Here is a 25,684-nt window from a genome sequence, read left to right as displayed (position 1 = left end):
TGACCTCAAGCTATGTGAGCAACTGCGGTTGGTCTGGATTCCTCCCCTCAGTCCCCAACCCCACAGCCCTCTGCTGTGGAGAAGCAGGAGCAAGAGTCTTCAGAGCGGGGACCTTCCCGGTTTCTGCACCAACCTGCCGGCAGTGCAGGGGCAGAGGGCATCACCTGTGGGCTTTGTGCCCCAGGGAGCCCTGTGAGGCTGGACTTCCCTTCCCGCTTGTAATAATGAGGAAACTGAGGCTCACTGAGGTGACAGGGCTGCTGGAGTCACACAGCTCATGAGCTCTCAGGTCCAGAGAGCACTTGGCCAGGCCTGGGGTCTAGGCCCCACGTGGGGCCAGCCCAGCGGGAACTTCCGCCCAGAACAACAGTACTCGGGTGCTTTAGCGACCAGCCCTGTGAGGGGCCAGGAGCCCGAGCTGCCAGGGGTCCTCTGGAGCTTCCTGGCCTGGCGCAGGTCCCTACACCCCCCACCCCTACCTTACTGCCCTTGCTGGGCCTGGCCCAGGCTCCTGCCCCCAGTTCTCAGCACCTTGGCCCAACCCAGGCTTCTTTTGAGAATTGCAGGTGCCCCTTTCTTGCCACCTCGAAAGTGCTGCTCAAAGAATCTTTGTTTGAGGCTGGACAGGTAAAGCCGCAGCCCTGCCCTCGGTCTCCTTGGTCGGGGCCCTCCCCCTTCCTGGCCTTTTAAGCCCCTAGTCCTCCCCCAGCCCAGTCAACAGGGAGGGCACCAGGCTGTGAGGGTGAGAGCAGGGTCCAGGGGCTGCCAGGGCAGGTGGGGGCAGCTGCTGGACCATGGGAATAGAGCGTGGAGAAGGGCCGAGCTCCAGGTCTTGCCTGGAGGCCTAGGAACCAGAGTCCGGGCCATGAGGATAAGTCTGGGACCAGCTAGGATGAGGGCAGACAGACGGGCCTCTGGGGTCTAGTGCTCTGGGCTAGGACCCTCCCTTCCTCTCTCTGCTGGCTCCCCCCAGAGTCCAAGCCCTGGGCAGTGCCACCTTCACTCAGCCCAGTCCTGAAGACAGAATGAGGGGGGTTTCCTGCCTCCAGGTCCTGTCCCTACTACTGCTGGGTGAGTGGGAGCAGGGGCTGTGGGTGCCAACCTCAGGGCCTTTGGCTACCGGATGTCCCTCTCACCCCTCTGGCCGGCTTCCCCTAGCTCTCCAGGGTGTCCTCCTCTTGGCTTCAAGTGCTCAAGTTCTGTCACTGACCTTGGGTTCCCCAAACCTGATGTGCTCATCTGCGTGATAGGTATCAGTCCCCACCTCACAGTGCGCTGGACAGTTAAACTTGATAACTGGTTGCACAAAATCCTGGCACCGGGTTAGTGCAACAAATATGTTGCACCTTCCTTCCTAATCTGTAACCTCCCTTCCCCTCAACTGTTATCTGACACCAAATCCATAATCCAATCCCTCCCCTACTTCCTCTCCAGGAGCCGCTGGGACCCTGGAGCCTACAGGTTTGAAGCCGCAGGGTCCCCGTCCCCACCCCATACCCACCCCCAGAGCCAACCCCTCCCTGCCATTGGCCCTTTGTCTCCCCACCCCTCCCAAGGCCCCAGTCCTCCTCCCACCCTCTACCTCCCCCTGGTCCTCTTGCAGCCTGCGGGCAGCCTCGTGTGTCCAGTCGGGTCGTGGGAGGCCAGGACGCCCAGGCCGGGGAGTGGCCGTGGCAGGCGAGCATCCAGCACAATGGGGTGCACGTCTGCGGGGGCTCGCTCATCGCCCCGCCATGGGTGCTGACAGCGGCACATTGCTTCCCGAGGTCAGCGGCCAGCCACCAGGTTCAGCAAGCGGAATAGGGGGATGGGACGAGGGCGACGGCGGGGATCAAGGCCCAGGGGAAGTGGGGCACCACCTGGTGGCGGCGCGGGATGATGCCGGCTCCAGTGGGACTGAGGAGACTGGGGGTGGCGGAGGGGCTGCTGTAAGTAGCCCTGCTCCCTTCACGCAGGCAGACGCCTCTGTCTGAGTACCGTGTGCGCCTCGGGGCGCTTTACCTGGGTGCCGACTCGCCCCACGCTCTCTCAGCGCCCGTGCAGAGGGTGCTGCTGCCCCGTGACTACTCCGAGGACGGGGCCGCGGCGACCTGGCGCTGCTGAAGTTGCGCCGCCCGGTGCGCCTGAGCTCCCGAGTACAACCTGTCTGCCTGCCAGAGCCCGGGGCCTGCCCGCCGCCTGGTACACCGTGCTGGGTCACTGGCTGGGGCAGCCTCCTCTCGGGAGGTGAGGTGGGGCGGGGCACGGGGGTATTGGGGGCAGGCCGGGAATTCCCCTCCACCTTCTGACCTGGAATCCCACCCAGCACTGCCTCAACCTGACGCTCAGTGCAACTAGGCACCCCAAACCTCCCAGTCCTGGCAAATTAGACTCTCAGGTGAGGCTTCTCCCACCCACCCTGCTCACTGCCCCACCTGCTCTCATCCCTCATAAGTCCCCTTTCTTCCCCCAGTGCCACTCCCGGAGTGGCGACCTCTTCAGAGAGTAAGAGTGCCATTGTTGGATGCTCACACTTGTGACCACCTCTACCACTTGGGCACCAACGTGCCCCATGCTGAGCGCATAGTGTTGCCAGGGAACCTGTGTGCTGGCTACATCCAGGGCAACAAGGATGCCTGCCAGGTGCGTGAAGCAGCCTCGAACCTCTGGAGTTCATGCTCCTATGCCCAGCACCCTACCTCCCTTGAGCCAAGGATCCAGGAGGCACCACCTCCAGGTTCAGAGTCCCGGCCCCCAACCGGATGCACCACCTGGGGGACTAGAGCCCTAGGACTGCCATTGAGTCTCCAGAGGGCTGAGCCCTAAGCTTGCTTTTCTCCTACAGGGTGATTCTGGAGGACCCCTGACCTGCCTGAAGTCTGGGCGCTGGGTCCTGGTGGGCGTGGTGAGCTGGGGCAAGGGCTGTGCCCTGCCTAACCGTCCAGGTGTCTATACCAATGTAGCCACTTACAGCCCCTGGATTCAGGCTTGCCTGAATCTCTGATATGGTGACACTGACTAGAATCAGCTGCTGGGTCTCTCAGCTACTTGGTCCCTCTGGGGACCTGAGCATCCCCCACACCCACCACTTCTGACTTGAGGCGCAAAGGCCTGGCAAAGCTAAGGGGCCATCTGTCCATCCATCTGTCTGTCCCCTGCCTTCTTCTTGGGGCTCACCAAACCTGAGCTGCTAGCCCAACCCCAGGAGCCTCCTGTGTTTGGGGGTCTCACACTCCTGCCTTCCCCTTCCTGCTCCTTTACCCTCCTAAGCTCCAACCAGGGCTGGACCTGGGCACCCAGAGGTGGGCAACCAACGGTCCTTCCTGGTCTCACCTTGTGTGCCCCTCATTTTCTGGAGGAAGCCAGGGAGATTTAAAGTGTAGAAGAAAAGGGAAACATCAGCACTATGACAGCAAGGAACTGAAACGGGACAACATCTGACCAAGCATGGAGGGAATTCTCCCCCAGCCTCCAAGGAGCCTGTCAGGCCAAGCCCTTGAGTTCAGCCTGATGAGACCACAGTCAGAGAGCCCAACTAAGCCCCTCCAGACTGCTGGTCTACTGAGCTGTGATTTAATAAATTTGTGTTGTTTAAAGATGCTATGTTTGTAGTCATTGGTTACACAATAGGAGATGATTCTAGATTCTGCCCACCACAATGCAGGTACAGTGGGGTGGGCATCCAACAGGCTCAGGAGTGTGGGCCACCTGGCATCATGCCCTCTGCCCAAAAGGGGCCAGGAAGCCAAGGCAGGCTTGGCCGGAACATCTGCTGTCCTTGTTTTTGTCATTACCTCATCCATGCCCTGGAGGAGTCTGAGAATGGGCCCAACCTTTGGCCAGAACCCTCAGGCCAAGTACCTGTAACATCTGTATATGTCTTAGACACTTCACAGCTCCCTACTGCCTTCCTGTGCTTGGGACCTGCCATCTCCTCATCCCCAGGCCAAGGATCACCCATCCCTGTAAATAGAGATCAGTTTCTAGGTCTGCAGAAGAAACAAGAAACTAAATAAAACCTGCAAAATCCCAAGCTTAATCTTTGGAGTTGACAGCAGAATGGAGACCGTGGCGCTCAGAGAGACGAGCCAGTGGATGGCCCCGGACGTCAAACAGCTCTGCAGTTGTTGAGGCTACAGTATGAGAATTCTTGAGTGTTGACCATGTCCTGACTCAGAGGATGAAGCCCAGTCAGAGGTCAGCCTGGGGCTGGCATGCAAGCAGGGAGCCATTGCCACGTTGAGGCACAGGGAGGAAAGAGTCACAGGAGTAGAAGGGACTCTAGAGCAGTGGTCCCCAACCTTTTTTGGACCACGGACCGGTTTAATGTCAGAAAATATTTTCATGGACTGGCCTTTAGGGTGGGACGGATAAGTGTATCACGTGACCGAGACAAGCGTCAAGAGTGAGTCTTAGATGGATGTAACAGAGGGAATCTGGTCATTTTAAAAAAAATAAAACATCGTTCAGACTTAAATATAAATAAAACGGAAATAATGTAAGTTATTTATTCTTTCTCTGCAGATCGGTACCAAATGGCCCATGGACCGGTACTGGTCCGCGGCCCAGGGGTTGGGGACCACTGCTCTAGAGGGTTCCCGAGGAGCCAGAAGGCAGAAGTAAAAAATAACCGCAGTTAGAGTTTAGGAAACGTCTATTTAGTTCTAACTCTTCGAGAGTTTCTACAAACTTGACAAACGGTTATTTTCCCACCTTGAAAAGGAGGAAACTGGGACTTGGCAAGTGAGGTTAAGTGCCCAAAGCTTTAGTCAGCACTGGAACCAGGACTTGAATTCCAGCTGCTCTGAGCCCAGAGCTTGTGTGGCAAGGCAGCGGCTTGATTCAGAGCCGGGGCAGCAGCATCTTCAGATTCTGCTCCCTCTCAAGAATTCTCAAATTGCAGCCTTCAACAGCTACAAAGCTGTTTGACGTTCAGGGCCATCCACTGGCTCGTCTCTCTCCAGGTCTCAAGGTGTGCATTTTCTGACAAACTCCAGCAATGATCTCGCTGAGGATCCCCGTCTCCTGGGGAGCGGTTAAGTGAAAGAAAAGCCTCTATCCTTCACTATAGTGCAATTTCAGTTTGGGGTGATGCAAGACAGTGTCCAACACCCAAGAGGGTTGGGTGATGGGTATGCAACATAATTGAAGGACAAGATAACCTGGACATGTTTTCTTTGAATATATGTACTCTGATTTATTGATGTCACCCCATTAAAATTAATAAAAATTTATTTATAAATTAAAAAAAAAATACCCAAGAAGGAAGGCCTAGGTGGTCAGTAAACTCATTAGTCAACAGAGCCAAATATCAACAGTACAGCGATTGAAATTTCTTTTGAGAGCCAATTTTTTTTTTAATTTTTAAAAAAATTTTATTTATTCATTTTATTTTATTTTATTTTATTTTTATTTTTTATTTTTTTGTATTTTTCTGAAGCTGGAAACGGGGAGAGACAGTCAGACAGACTCCCGCATGCTCCCGACCGGGATCCACCCGGCACGCCCACCAGGGGCACCGCTCTGCCCACCAGGGGGCGATGCTCTGCCCCTCCGGGGCATCGCTGTGCCGCGACCAGAGCCACTCTAGCGCCTGGGGCAGAGGCCAAGGAGCCATCCCCAGCGCCCGGGCCATCTTTGCTCCAATGGAGCCTCGGCTGCGGGAGGGGAAGAGAGAGACAGAGAGGAAGGAGGGGGGTGGGGGGGTGGAGAAGCAAATGGGCGCTTCTCCTATGTGCCCTGGCCGGGAATCGAACCCGGGTTCCCCGCACGCCAGGCCGACGCTCTACCGCTGAGCCAACCGGCCAGGGCCTTATTTATTCATTTTAGAGAGGAGAGAGAAAGGGAGAGAAAGAGACAGAGAGGGAGAGAGAGAGAGAGAGAGAGAGAAGGTGGGGAGGAGCTGGAAGCATCAACTCCCAAATGTGCCTTGACCAGGCAAGCCCAGGGTTTCGAACCGGCGACCTCAGCATTTCCAGGTCGATGCTTTATCCACTGCGCCACCACAAGTCAGACAAGAGCCAAATTTTTTTAACTTAAACTATATAGGTAGGTACATTCCTTATCCAGGTAGCGCCCGCACGTGGTATTTTATGGAAGAGCCACACTCAAGGGGCCAAAGAGCTACATGTGGCTCGCAAGTCGCATTTGCCAACTAGGGGCTAGGTTGGTCTTTTTTTTTTTTTTTTTTAATTAAGTTGGAGGTGAGGAGGCAGACAGACTCCTGCATGTTCCCTGACCAGGATCCACCCAGCAGGCCCCCTACCAGAGCGATGCTCTGCCCATCTGGGGCTGCTATTGCTCAGTAACCGAGCTATTTTAGAGCCTGAGGTGAGGCCATGGTGCCATTCTCAGCGCCCGGGTCCAATTTTGTTTGAACCATTTGAGCCATGGCTGTGTGTGTGTGTGGGGGGCAGTGGAGTAGCAGATGGTTGCTTCTCCAGTGTGCCCTGACCAGGAATCGAACTGACACTACCACATACCTGACAGACGTTCTACTGCTGAGCCAACCAGCCAGGGCAGAAATAAGTCTATAGGCCCTGCTGGAGCCCAAGTGGACCTAGGCAGGGAGGCTGGCAGGTGCCCAAGGCCAACTTTTGCCATGCCTGCTGCTTCTCCCTAGTTTGCCCGGCCCACTCCCTAACACCAGCAGCAGCTTCCTCAGGTCATTACAGGGCAGAAAGCCTCTCTGAGATGTTCTTTTTGTTTTGTTTTTTTATTCATTTTAGAAAGGAGAGAGGAGAGAGAGAGAAGGGGGGAGGAGCAGGAACATCAACTCCCATATGTGCCTTGACCAGGCAAGTCCAGGGTTTCGAACCGGCGACCTCAGCATTTCCAGGTCAACACTTTATCCACTGCGCCACCACAGGTCAGGCAAAAAAGCCTCTCTGAAATGGATGAAACAACCTTACACTCAAGACTGCACAGGGAGAAGGGAGCACTGGTAGGGGAGCCCCAAAGTTAGAAATTTAGCTTCAATAATAGTAGCTTTCAGTTGTAATGAATAGGAGCTAAGTAAGGGTTAGGAAATAGTTCATCTGCTTGCTATGCTCTCATAATGGCTCCTTGGCCTTAACTTTGAAATGCAGCCAGAAGTTTTCCTTTGCAGGAATGTCTGGGAAAGCTTACACTGGGAAGGGACCTGATAATTAGGGGAGTTTAAATCACAATAGTTGTTTGTAAAAGCCTTTAAGTTACTGTGGAAAATTAAAGCCTATAAATTAAAAACTTAGTGCACCTTGCCTGACCAGGCAGTGGCACAGTGGACAGAGCATCAAATTGGAACTCAGAGGAACCAGGTTCGAAACCCCAAGGTCACCGGCTTGAGCGCAGGCTCACCAGCTTGAGTATGGGGTCACTGGCTTGAGCATGGTATCATAGACATGATCCCATGGTCACTGGCTTGAGCTGGCTTAAGCCCAAAGATTGCTGGCTTGAAGCCCAAGATTGCTGGCTTGAGCAGGGGGTCACTCTCTCTGCTGCAGCCCCCCCCCCCCTTCAAGGCACATATGAAAAGGCAATCAATGAACAACTAAGGTGCCGCAACGAAGAATCGATGCTTCTCATCTCTCTCCCTTCCTGTCTGTCCCTATCTGTCCCTGTCTCTCTCTTTCTCTGTGTCACAAAAAGAAAGAAAAAAAAAAACTTAGTTCACCAATCTTAAATCTTTACTTTGTATCCTAAAAAAACAAACAAACAAAAAAACCAGGGAGTCTTTTCACAGGCAATTCAGATTCAGAAGCAGATGGTCCCAGAGAGAGCAGATTCTGACTGTTCCTGGAAGCTACCTGCCCCCACTGCCTTTAAGATTTACCAAGCTGACCTGTGGTGGCGCAGTGGATAAAGCGTCGACCTGGAAATGCTGAGGTCGCCGGTTCGAAACCCTGGGCTTGCCTGGTCAAGGCACATATGGGAGTTGATGCTTCCAGCTCCTCCCCCCTTCTTTCTCTCTGTCTCTCTCTCCTCTCTCTCCCTCTCTGTCTCTCTCTCTCCCTCTTTCTCTCCTCTCTAAAAAATGAATAAATTAAAAAAAAAAAAAAAAAAAGATTTACCAAGGACACCAGATCGGACCATGCTGACAAGGCCTGTCTTACATCAGAAAAACTTGCAGAAGCGAAGGTCCTGCAACTGAACACCCACCTCCTGCACAGTGTTACAGACAACTGCACAGGCTGTTTTTGTTCCTTACACCATTACTAACAGCCTCTGAATCCTATAAAAACAGCACCAGAAGATGGTTAAGGTAGCTATGTGGACGAATACCCTCTGCCTTCTCAGGCTGCTGGCTTCTCTGAGTAAAGATGCTCTTATACTCAGGAGCTATCTTTTGTGAAATTGGCAAAAAAAAAAAGTGACAGACAACAGGAATCCTTGCTCTGTAACAACAGTCCTCCCACATGGTAGCCAATGTCCAGCATTTAAAACCTCCACAAAATGGCCAACAGAGCTCTGGATTCATATGTCAGATTCCTCAACGTGCAGTCATGGTCTCACTGAAATACGAATGTCTTGCTTCCCTGATGATCAAGAAGCATATCATACCTGACCTGTGGTACAATTGGTGAAACATCGACCTGGAATGCTGAGGTCACCGTGTTACGGCAGAACGGAACACCAAGAAAGCCAAACGACACTTGGGCTCAGAGGAGTTAGTACTCCGAAGTCTGAGCCCGACTGGCAGGGTCTTTGGGGTTTTGTGGTCATATAGTTGGGCGGGGTTACCACAGTATGCGGAAGGCGGAAGCAGGTTTACAGAAGCTAAAAAGCGGAATTAGTAAAGGCAGAACAAAAAGCGGTAACAGCCATATCATTCCCCCCTTTGATGCCCTATAACTTCGTCTATGGGGCATCACTATATAGATAAGGACTTGTGGGTCTTATTGGTTGATAGCCCTGGAGTGCTAGAATATGGGCTGTGGTTTTTTCTGGCTACAGTAGTCTCGATGAGGTGAATGATGGCATTAAAAATGCACGGCCTGAAAGTGACTACTAATAGGATTATTAGGAGAGGGCCTGCGGGAGGTAGTAACTAAGATGTCCAATTTCCTGAATTTTCCCATCTCCACCGAGTTTTCTAATTCTGTCTTTCTCTTGTGGATACGTTCTCTGAGTTTATCTTCCCCGTCACTATTCCAGACTGGTTGACACAATAGCAACATTCTTCTCCCAGAAACATGCAGATCCCCCCCCCTTTTCAACAGTGAAGAGATCTAAAGCCCAACTGTTTTGCACTTTTTAAAAATTTTATTTAGGCCTGACTTGTGGTGGTGCAGTGGATAAAGCGACGACTTGGAACGCTGAGGTCGCCGGTTTGAAACCCTGGACTTGCCCAGTCAGGGCACATGTGGGAGTTGATGCTTCCTGCTCCTCCCCCTCCTCTCTCTCCCCCCTTCTCTAAAATGAATAAATAAAAATCTTAAAAAAAAAAAAAAAATTATTTATTCATTTTTAGAGAGAAAGAGAAACAAGAGGGGCAGGGGCAGGAAGGAACTCCTGTATGAACCTTGACCAGGCAGTCCAAAGTTTTGAACCAGTGACCTCAGCATTCCAGGTCATGCTCTATTCACGGCGCCACCGCAGGTCAGGCCAAGCCTGTCTGTTTTGTAACAGTACTGCTGCTAGTGAGTTTAGTTGATGTTGGAGAGACACAAGTGAGTCTGCTACCTATTCCATGTCATCATCTAGTTCCTGAGAGTTTATAATAGAAACGGGCAGGTGTGCTGATACCCCTATTCCGGTCCCTACCCTGTTCCAGAGAATAAGGGGATGTGCGCTGCTCTTTTTCTCCTGACCTGGGAGTCTCTATGTGGGGGTAAGGCTTCTTTTATCTGGGCTTCTGATAAGACCAAGGTCTCTGGGGTTAGGAAGGCCCACACACACAGTCCTGTCCACTTGATATTTAGGCAACTGTATGCAGTGTCTCCGCATATAAAGACTATCCCAGGTGTGTTGCAGAGTCGAATTGTTTCCTACGACCTGGGTGGTACTGCAGGCTTTTGAGGATACGCTGCCTACTGGTTCACTCCTGTCTGTGTTGCCGAGACAGGACAAGTTTTGTGTGAGTGCTATCTTTATTCCAAATGCTACCGGCCCGAGAAGTGCAGTTCCATTGTGTCAGGCTTCCCTAGGGTGGTATTATCTAGGTCCCGTTCCTTCGGTACTGGTGGAGCCACATAATCCCCTGGTGGAGGGGAAGAAAGAGCCAGCAGGTCTGTGCTACCGAAGGGTTTGTCCTATTCAAGAGCTGATATGTGGCATTAAGGAGGTGGAGGAGTCGGGAGTCAGTTTCAACTGGCTGGGTAAGTTTTCTTAGACCAGAGGGATCTAACTCAAATATGACCTGGAGTGATTCTGCTTAGGAACGCTTTTACATTGTCCCGGTGATACTGCTGGCGGGCCTGGTCCTGAACCCCTCCTCCATCTGATAACCCGAGGTGACCTTGGTAGGTCCAGCAAGCCTTTTTCCTATACACTAATCTGTGGCAACTATTTCCGCCAGTGATTATCCCTGTCCAATACAGTTTACTGTTATACATGCACACCACAGGTTCTTTCTGTTTGTAACATTGCTTATGCATGTACGTGTAGGCAATGAAGGCCGTGCCGCGTGTTTGGCCCTGAATTTCCCATTTCTGAAAGCAGTCTTGGGGGCAGGGGGGTGTGGGGGTGGCCGGCTGCAAGCCAAGACTTAACATGATGAGCCCAATTATAATTTTGGAAGGATCTGGGCTAACAGGTTTTCCAAACATTTTATAGTAACAAAACTTCCTACTATTAGTATATAAGTGACTATTAATAACAGTCTCTCTAGTAATACTCCAGTCCGCTGGGGCACGTGCAGCTAGTCCTACGCCCAGAAGTAGAATCAGGAACGGCAGCTGGCAGGTCCTTACAGTCCTGGTTGCTCCTTGAGCTCCGTTGTCCTTTGCAGCGTATCTGTAATGGCTTTGTGGGGTCACGGTGAGTGGTCCAGGTCTCTGGCAGGTTCTCAGTACTGGCTCTTTTGACTCGGTTTATGGTGAATCCAGGGTGTCGTACCTGCAATTTTAATAACAGAGTAGCCACGATAACCATGTGTGGACCTGTGCAAACAGGTTGGAGGGTTTGTTTTTTTTTTTCTGAAGCTGGAAACGGGGAGAGACAGTCAGACAGACTCCCGCATGCGCCCGACCGGGATCCACCCAGCACACCCCTGGCGATGCTCTGCCCACCAGGGGGCGATGCTCTGCCCCTCCGGGGCGTCGCTCTGCCGCGACCAGAGCCACTCGAGCGCCTGGGGCAGAGGCCAAGGAGCCATCCCCAGCACCTGGGCCATCTTTGCTCCAATGGAGCCTTGGCTGCGGGAGGGGAAGAGAGAGACAGAGAGGAAGGAGGGGGGGTTGGGTGGAGAAGCAAATGGGCGCTTCTCCTATGTGCCCTGGCCAGGAATCAAACCCGGGTCCCCCGCACGCCAGGCCGACGCTCTACCACTGAGCCAACCGGCCAGGGCTGGAGGGTTGTTTTTTTTTTTTTCCAGTCTTTAACCCATATGATGTCTCCTGGTTGGTAGGGGTGGGCCCAGTTCCCTAGCAGAATTGGGGCTCTTTCTAAAACATCCCAGGCTATTATGTGGAAAGTTTTTTCCAGTATCTGGAGTTGGGCTGAGAGGCCTAATTCCCCTACCTGTAAAGGATCTCCTCTCATCTTATTAATGATGGGTGGGGGCCTCCTGTATAAGATCTCAAAAGGGGAGTACCCTGTGGGTCCACACAGGTGCATCGGACCTGTAACAGAGCAAGGGGCAGCACGTCTGTCCAAGGGAGATCTGTCCCTTGGCAAAACTTAGCTAGGGTAGTTTTCAGGGGTCAGTTCATGAGTTCAACTTTTCCTGAACGCTGAGGCTGATAGGCAGCTTGTAGGTTCCAGCTCATTTTCAGTATTTTTGCTACTGTCTCAACAATGTTCACTACAAAGGCAGGCCCATTATCTGATTCGATGGACAGGGGGAGTCCATACCACGGTACTGTATTTCTCAGTAGGGCCTTCACTACCTCTTGTGCCTTTTCAGTGCGGGTAGGAAAGGCTTCAACCCATTCTGAGTGGGTGCATACTTAGACAAGTAAGTACTTATGACCTTGGCATAGTTTCACTTCAGTAAGGTCAATTCCTAAGGCCTCAAATGGGGTTGTCCTGTTGATTGGATTCCTGGTACATGGCTGGTGGCCTGCACCGCTTGTCCTACGATGTCACAGGGGCCAGTTTCATGCCATAATCATTGGAAAAACCATTCTTGAACCTGGGTCTTCCGCATCCCAGTCCGACGCTCTATCCATTGTGCCACCGCCTGGTCAGGCCCATTCTTAAAATTTTTGATCATACAGTCTAATTCAGTAGGTCTTGACTATGTGGACCCCGTTTTCTCAATGTCTTAATGTGTGTGGCCCTCCCTAGCGACCTCCCGTGTCCGGTGTCGCAGGACAGACAAAAGGTGGGGGAGAGTTGCCTGCCTGGCTGCGTCTCTCTTGAATCATTATGGCGCGTCTTGACTAAGGTTCACCTGTATAAACCCCGGCCCGGTCGTCTCCCAGAAGGAAACGCGTCACCGTTATGTCGTATGACGCCACCACCAACTCGCAGGTTAGGGCCCAGATGGACTTTGTAGTTTGTGCCATGGAGCCACAATCAGTCACTCACACATCCATTCATACAGAAGTTACTATTGTACTTTCCCTTCCCTTCCCAGGACTTCCCTATCTTGAGACGGTGGGAGGTGATCAAGCTCCCCTTCGGACTGGAGATGGGCCTGACTGCTCGGACCTTACCTTGTCCAGATGCGCAGCCCAAAAACGTTAGTCCGTCTCTTTGCTGAGTCTGGTCGGGTTGAGTCACCCGTCCCCGGGGCGTCAGAGCCTCCAGGAAGGAGGTCCCGGGGAATATGTCGGGTGGCGCCGCCTCGTTCACACGGAAGGTCTCAACGTAGCCGGGTCGGTGGGGAAAGGGCCAGGGCGGTTGGCTTCCTGATCAGGGAACCAGATGGTCAGGCAGAATGGAACAGCAAGGGAGCCAACGACGCTGGTTGTTGGAAGACCGGTTTGCCTCGCCGGCGGACTCAGGGGGTAGCACTCGGAAGTCAGAGCCCCGACCCGGGGTGGGGGGTTTTATGGTCACACGGTTGGGCGGGGTTATACTGTATGCGGAATGAGGGAGCAGGTTTACGGAAGCTAAAAAGCGTAATTAGTAAACCAGAACAAAGAAGTAATAACAGCCGGTTCAAAACCCCAGCATACCTGGTCAAGGCACATACCAGACGCAACTACTACCTTCCTGCTCCTTGTCTCCCTTTCTCTCTCTCTCTCTCTCCCCTTTCTCTAAAACCAATAAAAAAAATAAAATATAAATAAACACAAAAAAGAAGCATGTCATTTATTTACCCTCCCTGGAATGTGGGAATACGCTGGTGAGGCTAGCCCCCATAACAACAAAAGAAGTCTCGGCCTGTACTGGGACCTCGATTACTAGGGCCTAAGTAATCAAGGTGGAGAACTAGCCTTTGCCACTCCCAAGATGGCGCCACCTCTACACGGGCCCCTCCCGCTCCCGACTCCAACCAAAGCTGCCACTCAGGTAACCGACACTGCCCCGCACCACGGCGCCAAGATGGCGGCCGGGAGCCACCAGTTTTCTGATCACTTAAAATGGCGGCCGCCGCGAGGGAGGGAGGGAAGGCGGGGCCTCTGGGCGCGGGGCACGCTGGGGTTCAGCGCGCAGGCCGCTGGGAACGGGGCGGAGCGCGACCGCGCCGGCGCGTCGGTGGGAGAGGCAGCCGCTGAGATGGTAAGCGGGCGTGGGGGGAGGGGTGCTGGGCCGGGGCCGGGGCCGGGGCCGGGGCCGGGGGTGGTGGGGGCAGTAGGCCGCTTGGGGGGGGCCCAGGCTCCGCGTTCATGCCGGCCCGCTTTCCCCAGGACGTGTTCCTAATGATCCGACGCCACAAGACCACCATTTTCACGGACGCCAAGGAGTCGAGCACCGTGTTTGAGCTGAAGCGCATCGTCGAGGGCATCCTCAAGCGGCCGCCCGACGAACAGCGACTGTACAAGGTGCGGCCCCGCCGGTACGGGGCGGGCGGGGGTCTGGCGAGGGCTGGAGCCAGGGGCGCGTGCTGCTCGGAACTGCCACCCCGAGCCTGGCCGCGGGCGCACGACGGCCTCGTCATTGATGTAAACAGTAGTGGACGTCGCGGGCCGAACTCCCCCGCGTGGGGCCGTTGTTTGGATTCGGGGCGGTGAAGCACCGATAACATTTGCCACATGGGAGGTTTCTAAAGGATGGCTTTATAATCGCGCGCCGGGCCCTGTGCTGAGCGCTGGGGGCCGGCATCACATCTGATCCCGCCGACAGCCCCACCCGCGCTGCGCTGGCTTTTGACATCTCTACTCTTGTTAAGGAATCTGAGGCTCGGCGGGGTAGCCACTTAACGGTCCAAGGTCATTGGCAGAGCCAGGGTTTTATTCCGGATGCCCTTAATCCTCTGCAGACCCGTCAGAATCACACTGCCTCCCAGGCACTCTTTAATACCAAGAAATGAAGGATGTTTGGATGAGTCAGGTCCCACCAGTTCTTCACACAACTGTTTATTACTCCCCAGCTTAGCAAGGATGGCTTGTGGTTTTGGGTTTTCATTGCAGAATCTGGTGTGTCAGCCTCAGATTCAAGTCTCTGGCACTATGAGGTCCCTTACTTTAAGTTCATTAATCTGATACAGGCTGGAAACTGGGAAAGCAGCCTTTAGCTTAAGGCTGAGACCACTCCCTTAGTCTCTAAAGTACCCTTCCATGATAAGTATTTTTCCTGCCATCTGCCATAGTTCTGTGAGTTGTATGTACTCCACTCATTGAAACCTTTTGGCTGCCCTGAGTTGGGAATATCAGTAATTCCCATTTTATAGATAAGGAACCTTCACATTAAAAAGATTACTTTGTCCAAGCCGAGCTAAAATTCAAACCATGCTTGCCTGTGTCCATATTGAGTCACTGGATCTTGACATTAGATTGACCTGGAGTTTGGGGAAAACACCTTCCAGAGCCCTTCCTTGGGAGGTTTCGATTTGGAAAGTCTTGCCTGTAGAACTCTGGGAACTTGAATAAACTCGGGTGGACCTGGGCCCTACTTTCGGCTGTCCCTTCTACCCTTTCTGACTTCCACTGTAGTTGCTGACCACAGAAGTCTTTGGGACTTGACCCTCCTGGGGTCTCTCCTGAAACCCTGCCTGCCTCTCTCCTCAGGATGACCAACTTCTGGATGACGGCAAGACACTGGGCGAGTGTGGCTTCACCAGTCAAACAGCTCGGCCGCAGGCCCCAGCCACTGTGGGGCTGGCCTTCCGGGCAGGTGAGAGGGGCGGCCAGGCAGGATAGAACAGCCTCAAAAAAGGGGTCGTCAGGAAGTCTGCAGTTGTTCTTCAAGCCTCCAGGACAGTGTCTTCCCAGTCCAGTCCACAAACATCAGGCAGTATCCTGTGACAGTGAATTTGTCCCCACACATAAAAGAAGCAAACAAGATGCTTGTAGAAATTGAAGTCTATTTCATGAAGAATTCAAACATCCGTAGTAACGTTACCAGCTTACATTTACAGAGGACTTTTTCTCCCCTTTTTTTTTATCCCCCCCCCTCCCACCATCAGCTTGTTCTCTATATCTAAGTCTGTTTTGTTTCATTTATTTGTTCTGTTTTGCCTTTTTGTTTTTTTTAGATTTCACATATGAGTGAAATTATAAGCTTTTTTTCTTTGACTCATTTAGTATAATATTTTTTGAGTCCGTCCATATTGTTGCAAATGGCAACATTTCATTCTTTAATTTTTTAGAGAGAGAGAGAGAGACAGGAAGAGGAGGGAGAGGAGAGAGGTGAGAAGGAAGCATCAACTCATAGTTGCTTTACTTTAGTTGTTTATTGATTGCCTCTCATATGTGCCTTGACGGGGAAGAAGGGTGTTCAAACTGAGCCAGTGACCTTTGGGCTCAAGCCAGTGACCTTGGGATCATGTTGGTGATCCTGTGCTCAAGCTGGCAAAAGCCCCCTATCCCCCCAAGCTGGTGAACCGGCGCTCCAGTCAAGGAGCCCGATATGGCCAGTGACCTCAGGGTTTCGAACAGGGGCTGTCAGTGTCCCAGGTTGACGCTTAATCCACTGTGTGCCACCACTGGTCAGGCAATTTTTCATTTTTTTTTTATTGCTGAATAATATATATATAAATCACATCCATACAGCTATTGGATAGCTAAGTTGCTTCTATATCTTGGCTATTACTGGTAATGTTATCTTATCCTGAACATAGGGCTGCATATATATTTTCAAATTAGTGTTTTTGTTTTCTTTGGATAAATACCCAGAAGTAGAATGGCTGGGTTGTGTGGCAGCTCTATCTTTAATTTTTTTGAGGAATCTCCATACTGTTTTCCACAGTGGCTGTACTAGTTCACAGTTTCACCAGCAGTGCAAGAGGGTTCCCTTTCCTCCACTTACCCACCAGCACTTGTTAATTGTTGGTTTATTGATCATAACCATTCTGACAGGTGTGAAGTGATATTTCATTGTGGTTTTAATTTGCATGATTAGTGATGGTGAGCATCTTTTTGTATTATATGTTGGCCATCTCAGTGTCTTCCTGGGAGAAATGTCTATTCAGGTCCTCACATTTTATTCAATTGGATTGTGTTTTTTGGTGTGAAGTTTTGTGAGTTCCTAATATATTTTGGGTATTAACCCCTTACCAGATGTATCATTGGCAGATATTCTTTTCTTATTCAGTAAGCTATCTTTTCTATACAAAACCTTTTTAGGTAGTTCTATTTGTTTATTTTTTCTTTTGTTTCCTTTGCCCAAGGAGACATATCCAGAAAGATCCAGTGATTTCAAAGAGTTTCCTGCCTATGTTTTCTTCTAGGAGTTTTATGGTTTCAGGGCTTACATTTAAGTCTTTAGTCCTTTTTGAGCTTAATTTTGTGTACAGTGTAGGAGAGTTGGCCTAGTTTCATTTTCTTGCATTTATCTGTCCAGTTTTCCTAATACCACTTATTGAAGAGACTGTCTTTACTTTATTGTATATCCTTGCCTTTTGTTGTAGATTAATTGACCAACTGTATAAGTGAGGCTCTCTATGCATTGATCTATTTATCCATTTTGAGCCCTGGCCAGGTGGTTCAATGGATAGAGCAGCGGTTCTCAACCTGTGGGTCGCGACCTCGGCGGGAAAACGATGGCTTTAGGCGACCCACAAGTTGAGAACTGCTGGGATAGAGCATCCTTCCAGTGTGCTGAGGTCCTGGGTTCGATCCCTGGTCAGAGCACATATGAGAAGCAACCAGTGAGTACAAAACTAAATGGAACAACTAAGTGGAACAATGAATTGATGTGGGGCTCCCCTTTCTCCCCCTCTCTCCCTCCCTTCTCTCCCCTTTCCCTTCCTCTCACTCAAATCTATGTAAAAATTATATATCTGAGTATTGTAGCTTTGTAGTGTAGTTTGATATTAGAGAGTATTAATACCTTCCTTTTTTAAAAAATTTTATTTATTTATTTATTTTTTTACAGAGACAGAGAGAGTCAGAGAGAGGGATAGACAGGGACAGACAGGAACGGAGAGAGATGAGAAGCATCAATCATTAGTTTTTCATTGTGCATTGCAACACCTTAGTTGTTTATTGATTGCTCTCTCATACGTGCCTTGACCGCAGGCCTTCAGCAGACCGAGTAACCCCTTGCTGGAGCCAGCGACCTTGGGTTCAAGCTGGTGAGCTTTTCCTCAAACCAGATGAGCCTGCGCTCAAGCTGGTGACCTCGGGATCTCAAATCCGGGTCCTCTGCATCCCAGTTCGACGCTCTATTCACTGCGCCACCGCCTGGTCAGGCTTTTTTTTTATTTTTATTTTTTTATTCATTTTATAAAGGAGAGGGAGAGACAGAGAGAGAGAAGGGGGGAAGGAGCTGGAAGTATCAACTCCCATATGTGCCTTGACCAGGCAAGCCCAGGGTTTCGAACCGGCGACCTCAGCATTTCCAGGTCGACGCTTTATCCACTGCGCCACCACAGGTCCCTTCCATTTTTATCTTAAGATGTCTTTGACTATTCAGGGTTTTTTGTGGTTCCATATAAAGTTGAGGATTAGTTGTAATTTGGAGAAGAATGCCATTGGTATTTTAACAGGGATTGCATTGAATCTGTATTTTGCTTACTAGGACATTTATCAATGTTTATTCTTCCAGTCCATGAGCAAGGTGTATCCTTCCATTTACTTGTATCTTTAATTTCTTCAGTATCTTATAGTTTTTAGAATACAGGTCTTTCACCTCTTTGGTTAAATTTATTCCAGGTATTTTATGTTTTTTGTTTTGTTTTTTTTCAGTTTTTTTTTTTCTTTTTTCTTTCTGAAGCTGGAAACGGGGAGAGACAGTCAGACAGACTCCCGCATGCGCCCGACCTGGATCCACCCGGCACGCCCACCAGGGGCGAAGCTCTGCCCACCAGGGGGCGATGCTCTGCCCCTCCGGGGCGTCGCTCTGTTGCGACCAGAGCCACTCTAGCGCCTGGGGCAGAGGCCAAGGAGCCATCCCCAGCGCCCGGGCCATCCTTGCTCCAATGGAGCCTTGGCTGCGGGAGGGGAAGAGAGAGACAGAGAGGAAGGAGGGAGGGGGTGGAGAAGCAAATGGGCGCTTCTCCTATGTGCCCTGGCTGGGAACCGAACCCGGGTCCCCCGCACGCCAGGCCGACGCTCTACCGCTGAACCAACCAGCCAGGGCGGTATTTTATGTTTTTGATGTAATTGTTAATGGTATTGTTTTCGTCATTTCTCTTTCTGGTCATTTGTTATTGGTATATAAAAATGTAACAATGTCTGCATATTGATTTTGTATCCTGCAACTTTAGTGAATTCATTTATTCTGTGTGTCTGTGAAGTCTTTAGGGTTTTCTATATATAGTGTCACGTTATTGGCAAATAATGAGAGTTTTTCTTCTTCCTTTGCAGTTTTGATGCCTTTTATTTATTTTTCCTTATATCATTGTTGTGGCTAGGACTTCCAATGCTATGTTGAATAGACATGTCTTCTTCCTTATCTTTAGCTTGTTAACCTAAAAATAAAAAGCCCTTTTTAATTTTTTTAAAGATTTTATTTATTCATTTTAGAGAGAAGGGGGGGAGGAGCAGGAAGCATCAACTCCCATGTGTGCCTTGACCAGGCAAGCCCTGGATTTTGAACCAGCGACCTCAGCATTCCAGGTCGTCGCTTTATCCACTGCGCCACCACAGGTCAGGCCTAAAAAGCCCTTTCGAAGTGAGAGGCAACAAGCATTTATTTGAGGTGTAAAAAAAAAAAGGATAGCTATTTGGGAAACACTGATTCATGCAGAAACCCAAATTGATTAGGAGAGGAAGGCAATGGGTATTTATGAGAAAGAGAAGGGGAACTATGATATCAATAGAAGGAAGGTGTTTCTATTCCTACAATAACAGCAATGTTCATTCTAAACAGTGTTTTTAATTTTCAGTCCAGCAGTCTTTAGTCCAATAGTTATAATTGCTTTCTTACTATCTTTGGGACACAATGTTGCTTTGGGCCCAGTCCAAAGGTTATTTTGCCTTAACATTCCAAAGAGTTGAGGCGTTAGATCAGTGGTAGTCAACCTGGTCCCTGCTGCCCACTAGTGGGTGTTCCAGCTTTCATGGTGGGCGGTAGTGGAGCAACCAAAGTATAAATAAAAAGGTAGCTTTAACTATAGTAAGTTGTTTTATAAAGATTTATTCTGCCAAACTTAGCGAAAATCCGACATAAAGTACTTGCTAAGTAATTATTATTATATGCTTTAACTTGCTGTAACTCTGCTTTATAAATTTTATAAAGTAAAGTTACTTCCCTACTTTATAAATCACCATTACTGTGGAACTGGTAGGCAGTTAGAAAATTTTACTACTAACAGAGATACAGAAGTGGGAGGTAGGTATAGAAAGGTTGACTACCCCTGCGTTAGATGAACAAGGCAGCGCCTCAGGCATGGCAGCTCTGACTCCATCTTACAGTGGCTGCATTTATTTTAATTTTTGTTTCTTTTTGACAAGTTTTCACCATTGAGTATGATATCTGTGGGTTTGTCATCTATAGCCTTTTATTATGTTGAGGTATGTTTGTTCTGTACTCACTTTGTTGAGAGCTTTTGTCATAAAAGGACATTCAATTTTGTCATGGTTGTTCTGCATCTAATGAGATGATCGTGTGGTTTTTTAGGTTTTATTTTGTTAATGTGATGTGCCACGTTGATTGATTCATGGATGTTGAACCATTTTGAATCCCTGGGATGAATCCTACTTTGTAATGATGTATAATCCTTTCAATGTAATGTTGAATCTGGTTTGCTAATATTTTATTGAAAAATTTTATATTTATCTTAATCAAGGTTATTGGCCTGCAGTTTTATTTATTTTTATAATGTCTTTGTCTGGTTTTGGTATTAGGGTAATGCTGAGTGAGTTTGGAAGCATTCCTTCCTCTTCAGTTATTTTTGGGGGAGTAGGGGAAGAGACAGGAACATTGAGCTGTGCCTATATGTACCCTGACTGGGAATAGAACCAGCAACCTCTGTGCTTTGGGACAATGCTCTAACTAACTGAACTATCCGGCCAGAGACTCTTTTTGTTTGTTTCTGAGAGAGAGGGACAGACAGGAAGTGAGAGAGATGAGAAGCATCAACTCGTAGTTGCAGCACTTTAGTTGGTTGTTGATTACTTTCTCATATGTGCCTTGACCAGGGTGCTACGACTGAGCCAGTGACCCCTTGCTCAAGCCAGAGACCTTAGGCTCAAGCCAGCAACCATAGAGTCATGTCTATGATCCCACGCTTAAGCTGGTGACTTGGCACTCAAGCCAAGTGAACCCACACTCAAGCCAGCAACCTCAGGGTTTTGAACCTGGGTCCTCAGCATCCCAGGTTCATGCTCTGTCCGCTGCACAACCACCTGGTCAGGCCAGGGTTCTCTAATGTCATTTTCATTTCAGTTATTGTATTCTAAATGTGTGCTTAATTCTTTTATATACTTTTTTGAAATTCTCCCAAAGTTCTTTTCCACTCTCAAATTTGGAGAGCATCCTTACGACTAGTTGTTTGAATTTTTTTTTTTTTAGGTGAGAGGAGGGGAGATAGAGAGGCAGGGGAGATACTGGTCCTGCATCCTCCCTGACCAGTATCAACTTGGCAACCCCATCATGGGCCAATGCTCAGTACTGAGCTATTTTGAGTGCCTGAGGCAAATGTGCTTCAGAGCCATCCTCAGTACCCGGGTCATGCTTGGACCAGTTGAACCACTGGCTGCTGCAGGAAATGAAGAGGGAGAGAAGTGGGGGGAGAAGCAGGTAGTCACTTCTATGTGCCCTGACTGGGAATCAAACCAGAGATGGCCATATGCCAGGAGGACACTATCCACTGAGCCACTGGCAAAGGCCTGTTTGAATTCTTTATCACACAAATTATTTGTCTCTGTTTCTTTCAGGTATTTTATTTTTAGAGATTTTTTGCGATTATTTATTTAAGAGATAATCTTCTATGTTCATTTTGTTTGACATTGTTTGTTTGTATGACTTAGACAAAATAGCTATCCTAGTCTTGGAAAAGTAGCCTGAGGTAGAAGTTGCCTGGTAGGCTGTGTGTACTGGATGGTTTTGGCAGACTGGTAGGAGGAGTCTGGGGTACTGGCCCGCTGAGCTAGATGGGCTCCAGGTGGGGTTGGGCAACTAGGTATGTACTAAATCACCTGTTGATCCTGTTTGCTCCTTGTGTTCAGAGCTGAAATGGGCTCAGGCCATGTGTTTGGGAACACACTGCAGGGACCTACCTTATAGGTAGGCCACATCACCTGGGTGGAGCCCTGTGGAGGTGCAGGGGGACATAAAACTTTGGACAAACAATTGCAGCGTCTCCAATCTCAGAATTCCTGCCGTCCCTACGGAACTCCAGGCGTTCCCACCCTTCTCTGTACAGTGTTTGTTGTACAGAAAGTGGGCTTGTGAAGAATGACATCTATGTAGTCTTTTACCTGGAGAACTGGCCTATGGGGTTGGAGTGGCTCCCGACGGGGAGGCCAGGTGTTTGTGGTAACACCCTGTTCCTGGCTTCTTCCTTCTGTGGGAAGCAAGAGACAGCGCAGTATAGCCAGGAAAACCCAGGGGTGATCTTGCAGGTAGGCCAGAGCACCCCAATAGAGCTCCCCTCTGTCAAGTTTAGGGGAATGTAAACAATGGCACTCACTGGTTCCTTTGGCCAGAAGAGTCATGGTTTCCCAGCCTTCTCTATTTTTTATCTTATTTGTTGTTCAGAAGCTGTTCATCCAGCCCTCTAGTGTCTTACAGGAGTAGTATCTACTTGTAGATGAGTTTATTCATGGGGAGGGATATGTTTAGCCTCCTCCTGTGCTGCCACCATCTTGGGCCTATAGAGGACTTACTGAGTACCTGTGCTGTGTATTTAATTTTGATGTACTGTCTCACCTTCTTGATAGCTCTGGGAGGTAAGCATTGCCATGCAATACTGCAGACATGGACACTGAGACTTGCTAGCAGTCATGTGGAGAGCCATGGTTCAGATGCAGGTTGCCAGGATCTTGCCTGAGCCAGACACCGTGCCAAGCTCTGTGAGCAGTGCATCACTTAATCCCCCAGCATCTCTGTGCAGGCAAGACTTGCACCCATTTTAAAGATGAGTAAACTGCACATTATTTGCTAGGACTGCCAGATCCGGAATTCAGACCCATAGCCTGTACTCTCATCAACCCATGTGCCACCCTGGTCAAAGTTTAGAAACCTGATGATTGGAGCTGGTGTCCTTCCCTCCAGTGTACTTTCTGCTTCCCCTAACCTCCCAAAAGGGAGAGATTTTTTTCTTCCTTGTCTCAGAAAATTTAAAACAGGTCATAAAGTGTTTATATAGCTGTGGACCCAGGGGCTGTGTGGATGGCCGGGTAGGTAAACTTGAGTAAAAGTTACAACGAATAATTTTTCTGTCTTCCTATAAGAAAAAATTGCAAGGGCTGAGGAAGGGATTCTACAGCTTTAGCCACACTTTTAAGTTTCATAAGGAATAACTGCTTGGTATTCTGAGCTGTGTCCTCGGGCTTTACAGGCTACTTCACATCCCACCCCTCCCAGCCTGCAGTTATCTTCATAAAGGGGGGTGCTGCTAGGCATCTTATAGGCTTGCAGCAACTCTTGAAAGGTGTTGGTAGACCGGTTTTGCAGATGGTAGGATTGTAGTTATGGACTGTGAATTTTGGCTGTTCTTTGCTTCACTCAGAGGCAAAAATGCACGTCTAGATAGGTAGTTTCCTTAAGCAGCTTATAGGACAAGACACTGATCTATCTTCTCACCTCCAAACTCGCTTCAGTTAGGGATATGACAAAGTGTTCAACTCAATTTTTTTTTTTTCTTTTCATTTTTCCGAAGCTGGAAACGGGGAGGCAGTCAGACAGACTCCCGCATGCGCCCGACCGGGATCCACCTGGCCTGCCCACCAGGGGGCGATGTTCTGCCCCTCTGGGGCGTCGCTCTGTTGCATCCAGAGCCATTCTAGCGCCTGAGGCAGAGGCCACAGAGCCATCCCCAGCACCCGGGCCATCTTTGCTCCAATGGAGCCTTGGCTGCGGGAGGGGAAGAGAGAGAGGAAGGAGAGAGGGAGGGGTGGAGAAGCAGATGGGCGCTTCTCCTGTGTGCCCTGGCCGGGAATCGAACCTGGGACTCCTGCACGCCAGGCCAACGCTCTACCGCTGAGCCAACCGGCCAGGGCTCAACTCAAATGTTAAATGGCATCATCCAGATTTTATTTCCAAAGAATGTGAAAGAATGGTCAACTGGATTTGTGGCTTTGAAAATGAATTGGTTATTAAGCTGGTTGGGTGTCATAACTTCAGCACTAGTAACATTTGGATTTGGGACTGGATGATTTTGTGTGGGGTTGTCCTATGCTTTGCAGGATGTTTAGCAGCATCTCTAACCATTTAACACCCATTAGTTGCCGTTTGAAGACCGCCCAAGTTATGACAACCCAGACTGTTGCCAGATTTGCCAGTTTTCCTTGGGGCGGGGACTAATAGATTGAGAACCCTGAGGCAAGTAGAAGAAAGAGTCTCCTGGGTGGAAGCAAGTACAGGAGAAAAGTGAAGGAGTTTGTTTGCTCTGTGCTGTGATGGTAGGAACACCACAGGGAAGGCCTTCCTGGAGCCACTGGTCTAGTGGGGAAAGCCGCTGGTCAAAAGAAGATGGTCATTTCACTAGTTAAGTACTCTCGAGGCCAGCCTGACCAGGCGGTGGCGCAGTGGATAGAGCATTGGACTGGGATGCATAAGGACCCAGGTTCAAGACCCCGGAGGTCACCAGCTTGGACCCAAGGTTGCTGGCTTGAGCAAGAAGTTAAGTCTGCTGAAGGCCCATGGTCAAGGCATATATGAGAAAGGAATCAATGAACAACTAAGGTGTTGCAATGCCTGACGAAAAACTGATGATTGATGCTTCTCTCTCATTGTTTCTGTCTGTCCCTGTCTATCCCTCCGACTCTGTAAAAAAAAAAAAAAAAAAAGTACTCTCAAGGCCATGCACAGGGTGTTGAGATGCAGAGTGGTTGATGCTTGAGTTAAACCCTGAATATCAATCACTGTGGCAGTTTCAGGACCAGCAAGTGCAAAGGCCCTGGGGCAAAGAGAACTTGATGTGGAAACAGAAGAGTGATTGGAGTCATGATTTCAAGGACTTGATATTTTATTCACAGTATGTTAGAAGCTGTTGAAAGGTTTTAAGCGGGGATAGAATAGTATGGTTTCATTTAAATTACTTGGAAGAGGGGATATAAAGGGACCGGGATTTGGGTGCAGAAGGTGAAGAAAAGGCCCCAGAATGGCCAGGCTCAGGGAGGACAGCAGGGCCAGATGTAGGAGACATTTCAGTAGGCCTACTGAATCCAGGCAGTGGGGTGGAGGGGGATCAGGGTGACGGTGGGTGTTTGGAGGTCACCTCCAGCTTTCCCCCTTCTCCTCTCCAGATGATGCATTTGAAGCCCTGCGTGTTGAGCCCTTCTCTAGCCCTCCGGAGTTGCCTGACGTGATGAAGCCGCAGGACTCAGGAAGCAGTGCCAATGAACAAGCAGTGCAGTGAGAGGGCCTGGGGCCCACCTCCCCCCAGTGCCCCACCCCCCCCAATAAAAGATTTGGGTGTCTGCCTGGTTGCTGCCTCTTTCTGCACACCCTCTCCTGACTCCAGGCACCACCCTCACCAGGATGGGGTTCCTTCCCTGCAAGGCTCTTCAGCCTCTCCTCTTGCTAGGCTGCTGGTCCCTAGGCTCTCTGGGCCTAGCAGTCCACCCCCAGCCCAGCCTGCCCCTCAAAGGCCACTGGCAGAGAACTGGGCAGAACTCAGAGCCCCAGGCTGGTCTTCTCAATCTGCTCCAGTCTGGGGACAAAAGGTTTAAGGCTTTGTTCATTCAGTCCTTGCTCTCCCTCCCCCCACCTTCTACCCTAGCACACTGGCCCCAGGCATGGCTCTCAGAGGCAGAGAGCAAAAATGGAACAAGCCAGAACCAGTGTGTGGCTTTTGAGTGGTTTCTATGTGGGGCTTATAGCTCCTGGGTTGCAATCAATAGAAGGGGCAGCTCTTCTCCTTGCCCCTCTCTACCCCAAATAAACAGTCTCTACACCCAGT

The 25,684-nt window shown here is 49.9% G+C and overlaps 2 protein-coding genes and 1 long non-coding RNA gene across 4 annotated transcripts; 2 read left to right on the top strand and 1 right to left on the bottom strand.

Moving 5' to 3' along the window:
* The first annotated feature begins 1,003 nt into the window (after positions 1–1,003).
* On the top strand, positions 1,004–3,530 carry PRSS33 (serine protease 33). The gene is given in 7 exon segments (XM_066382839.1): positions 1,004–1,071; positions 1,435–1,461; positions 1,604–1,766; positions 1,956–2,077; positions 2,080–2,226; positions 2,453–2,622; positions 2,825–3,530. Coding segments are annotated over 7 exon segments (834 nt in total). The 5' UTR covers positions 1,004–1,025; the 3' UTR covers positions 2,984–3,530.
* Positions 3,531–10,713: 7,183 nt separating this feature from the next.
* LOC136403726 (uncharacterized) lies at positions 10,714–13,602 on the bottom strand. Its single transcript, XR_010751178.1, has 2 exons — positions 12,780–13,602; positions 10,714–11,016 (listed from the first exon to the last, which is right to left on the bottom strand). It is a non-coding gene; the product is annotated as an uncharacterized lncRNA (long non-coding RNA).
* Positions 13,603–13,715: 113 nt separating this feature from the next.
* ELOB (elongin B) lies at positions 13,716–25,682 on the top strand. 2 transcript variants are annotated; one of them, XM_066382817.1, is made up of 4 exons: positions 13,716–13,791; positions 13,920–14,054; positions 15,240–15,345; positions 25,029–25,682. In XM_066382817.1, exons 1-4 carry the CDS (start codon positions 13,789–13,791, stop codon positions 25,139–25,141), a joined length of 357 nt encoding a protein of 118 aa, XP_066238914.1. In that variant the 5' UTR covers positions 13,716–13,788; the 3' UTR covers positions 25,142–25,682. The 2 variants fall into 2 exon arrangements, with proteins under 2 accessions (XP_066238914.1, XP_066238913.1); XM_066382816.1 differs by lacking the exon at positions 13,716–13,791 and having other exon boundaries at positions 13,884–14,054.
* The last annotated feature ends 2 nt before the right edge of the window (positions 25,683–25,684 follow it).

This window comes from Saccopteryx leptura, chromosome 4 (assembly GCF_036850995.1).
Source record: "Saccopteryx leptura isolate mSacLep1 chromosome 4, mSacLep1_pri_phased_curated, whole genome shotgun sequence".
In the NCBI taxonomy this organism is placed as follows: domain Eukaryota; kingdom Metazoa; phylum Chordata; class Mammalia; order Chiroptera; family Emballonuridae; genus Saccopteryx; species Saccopteryx leptura.
This window is presented reverse-complemented; position numbering and strand designations above follow the sequence as displayed.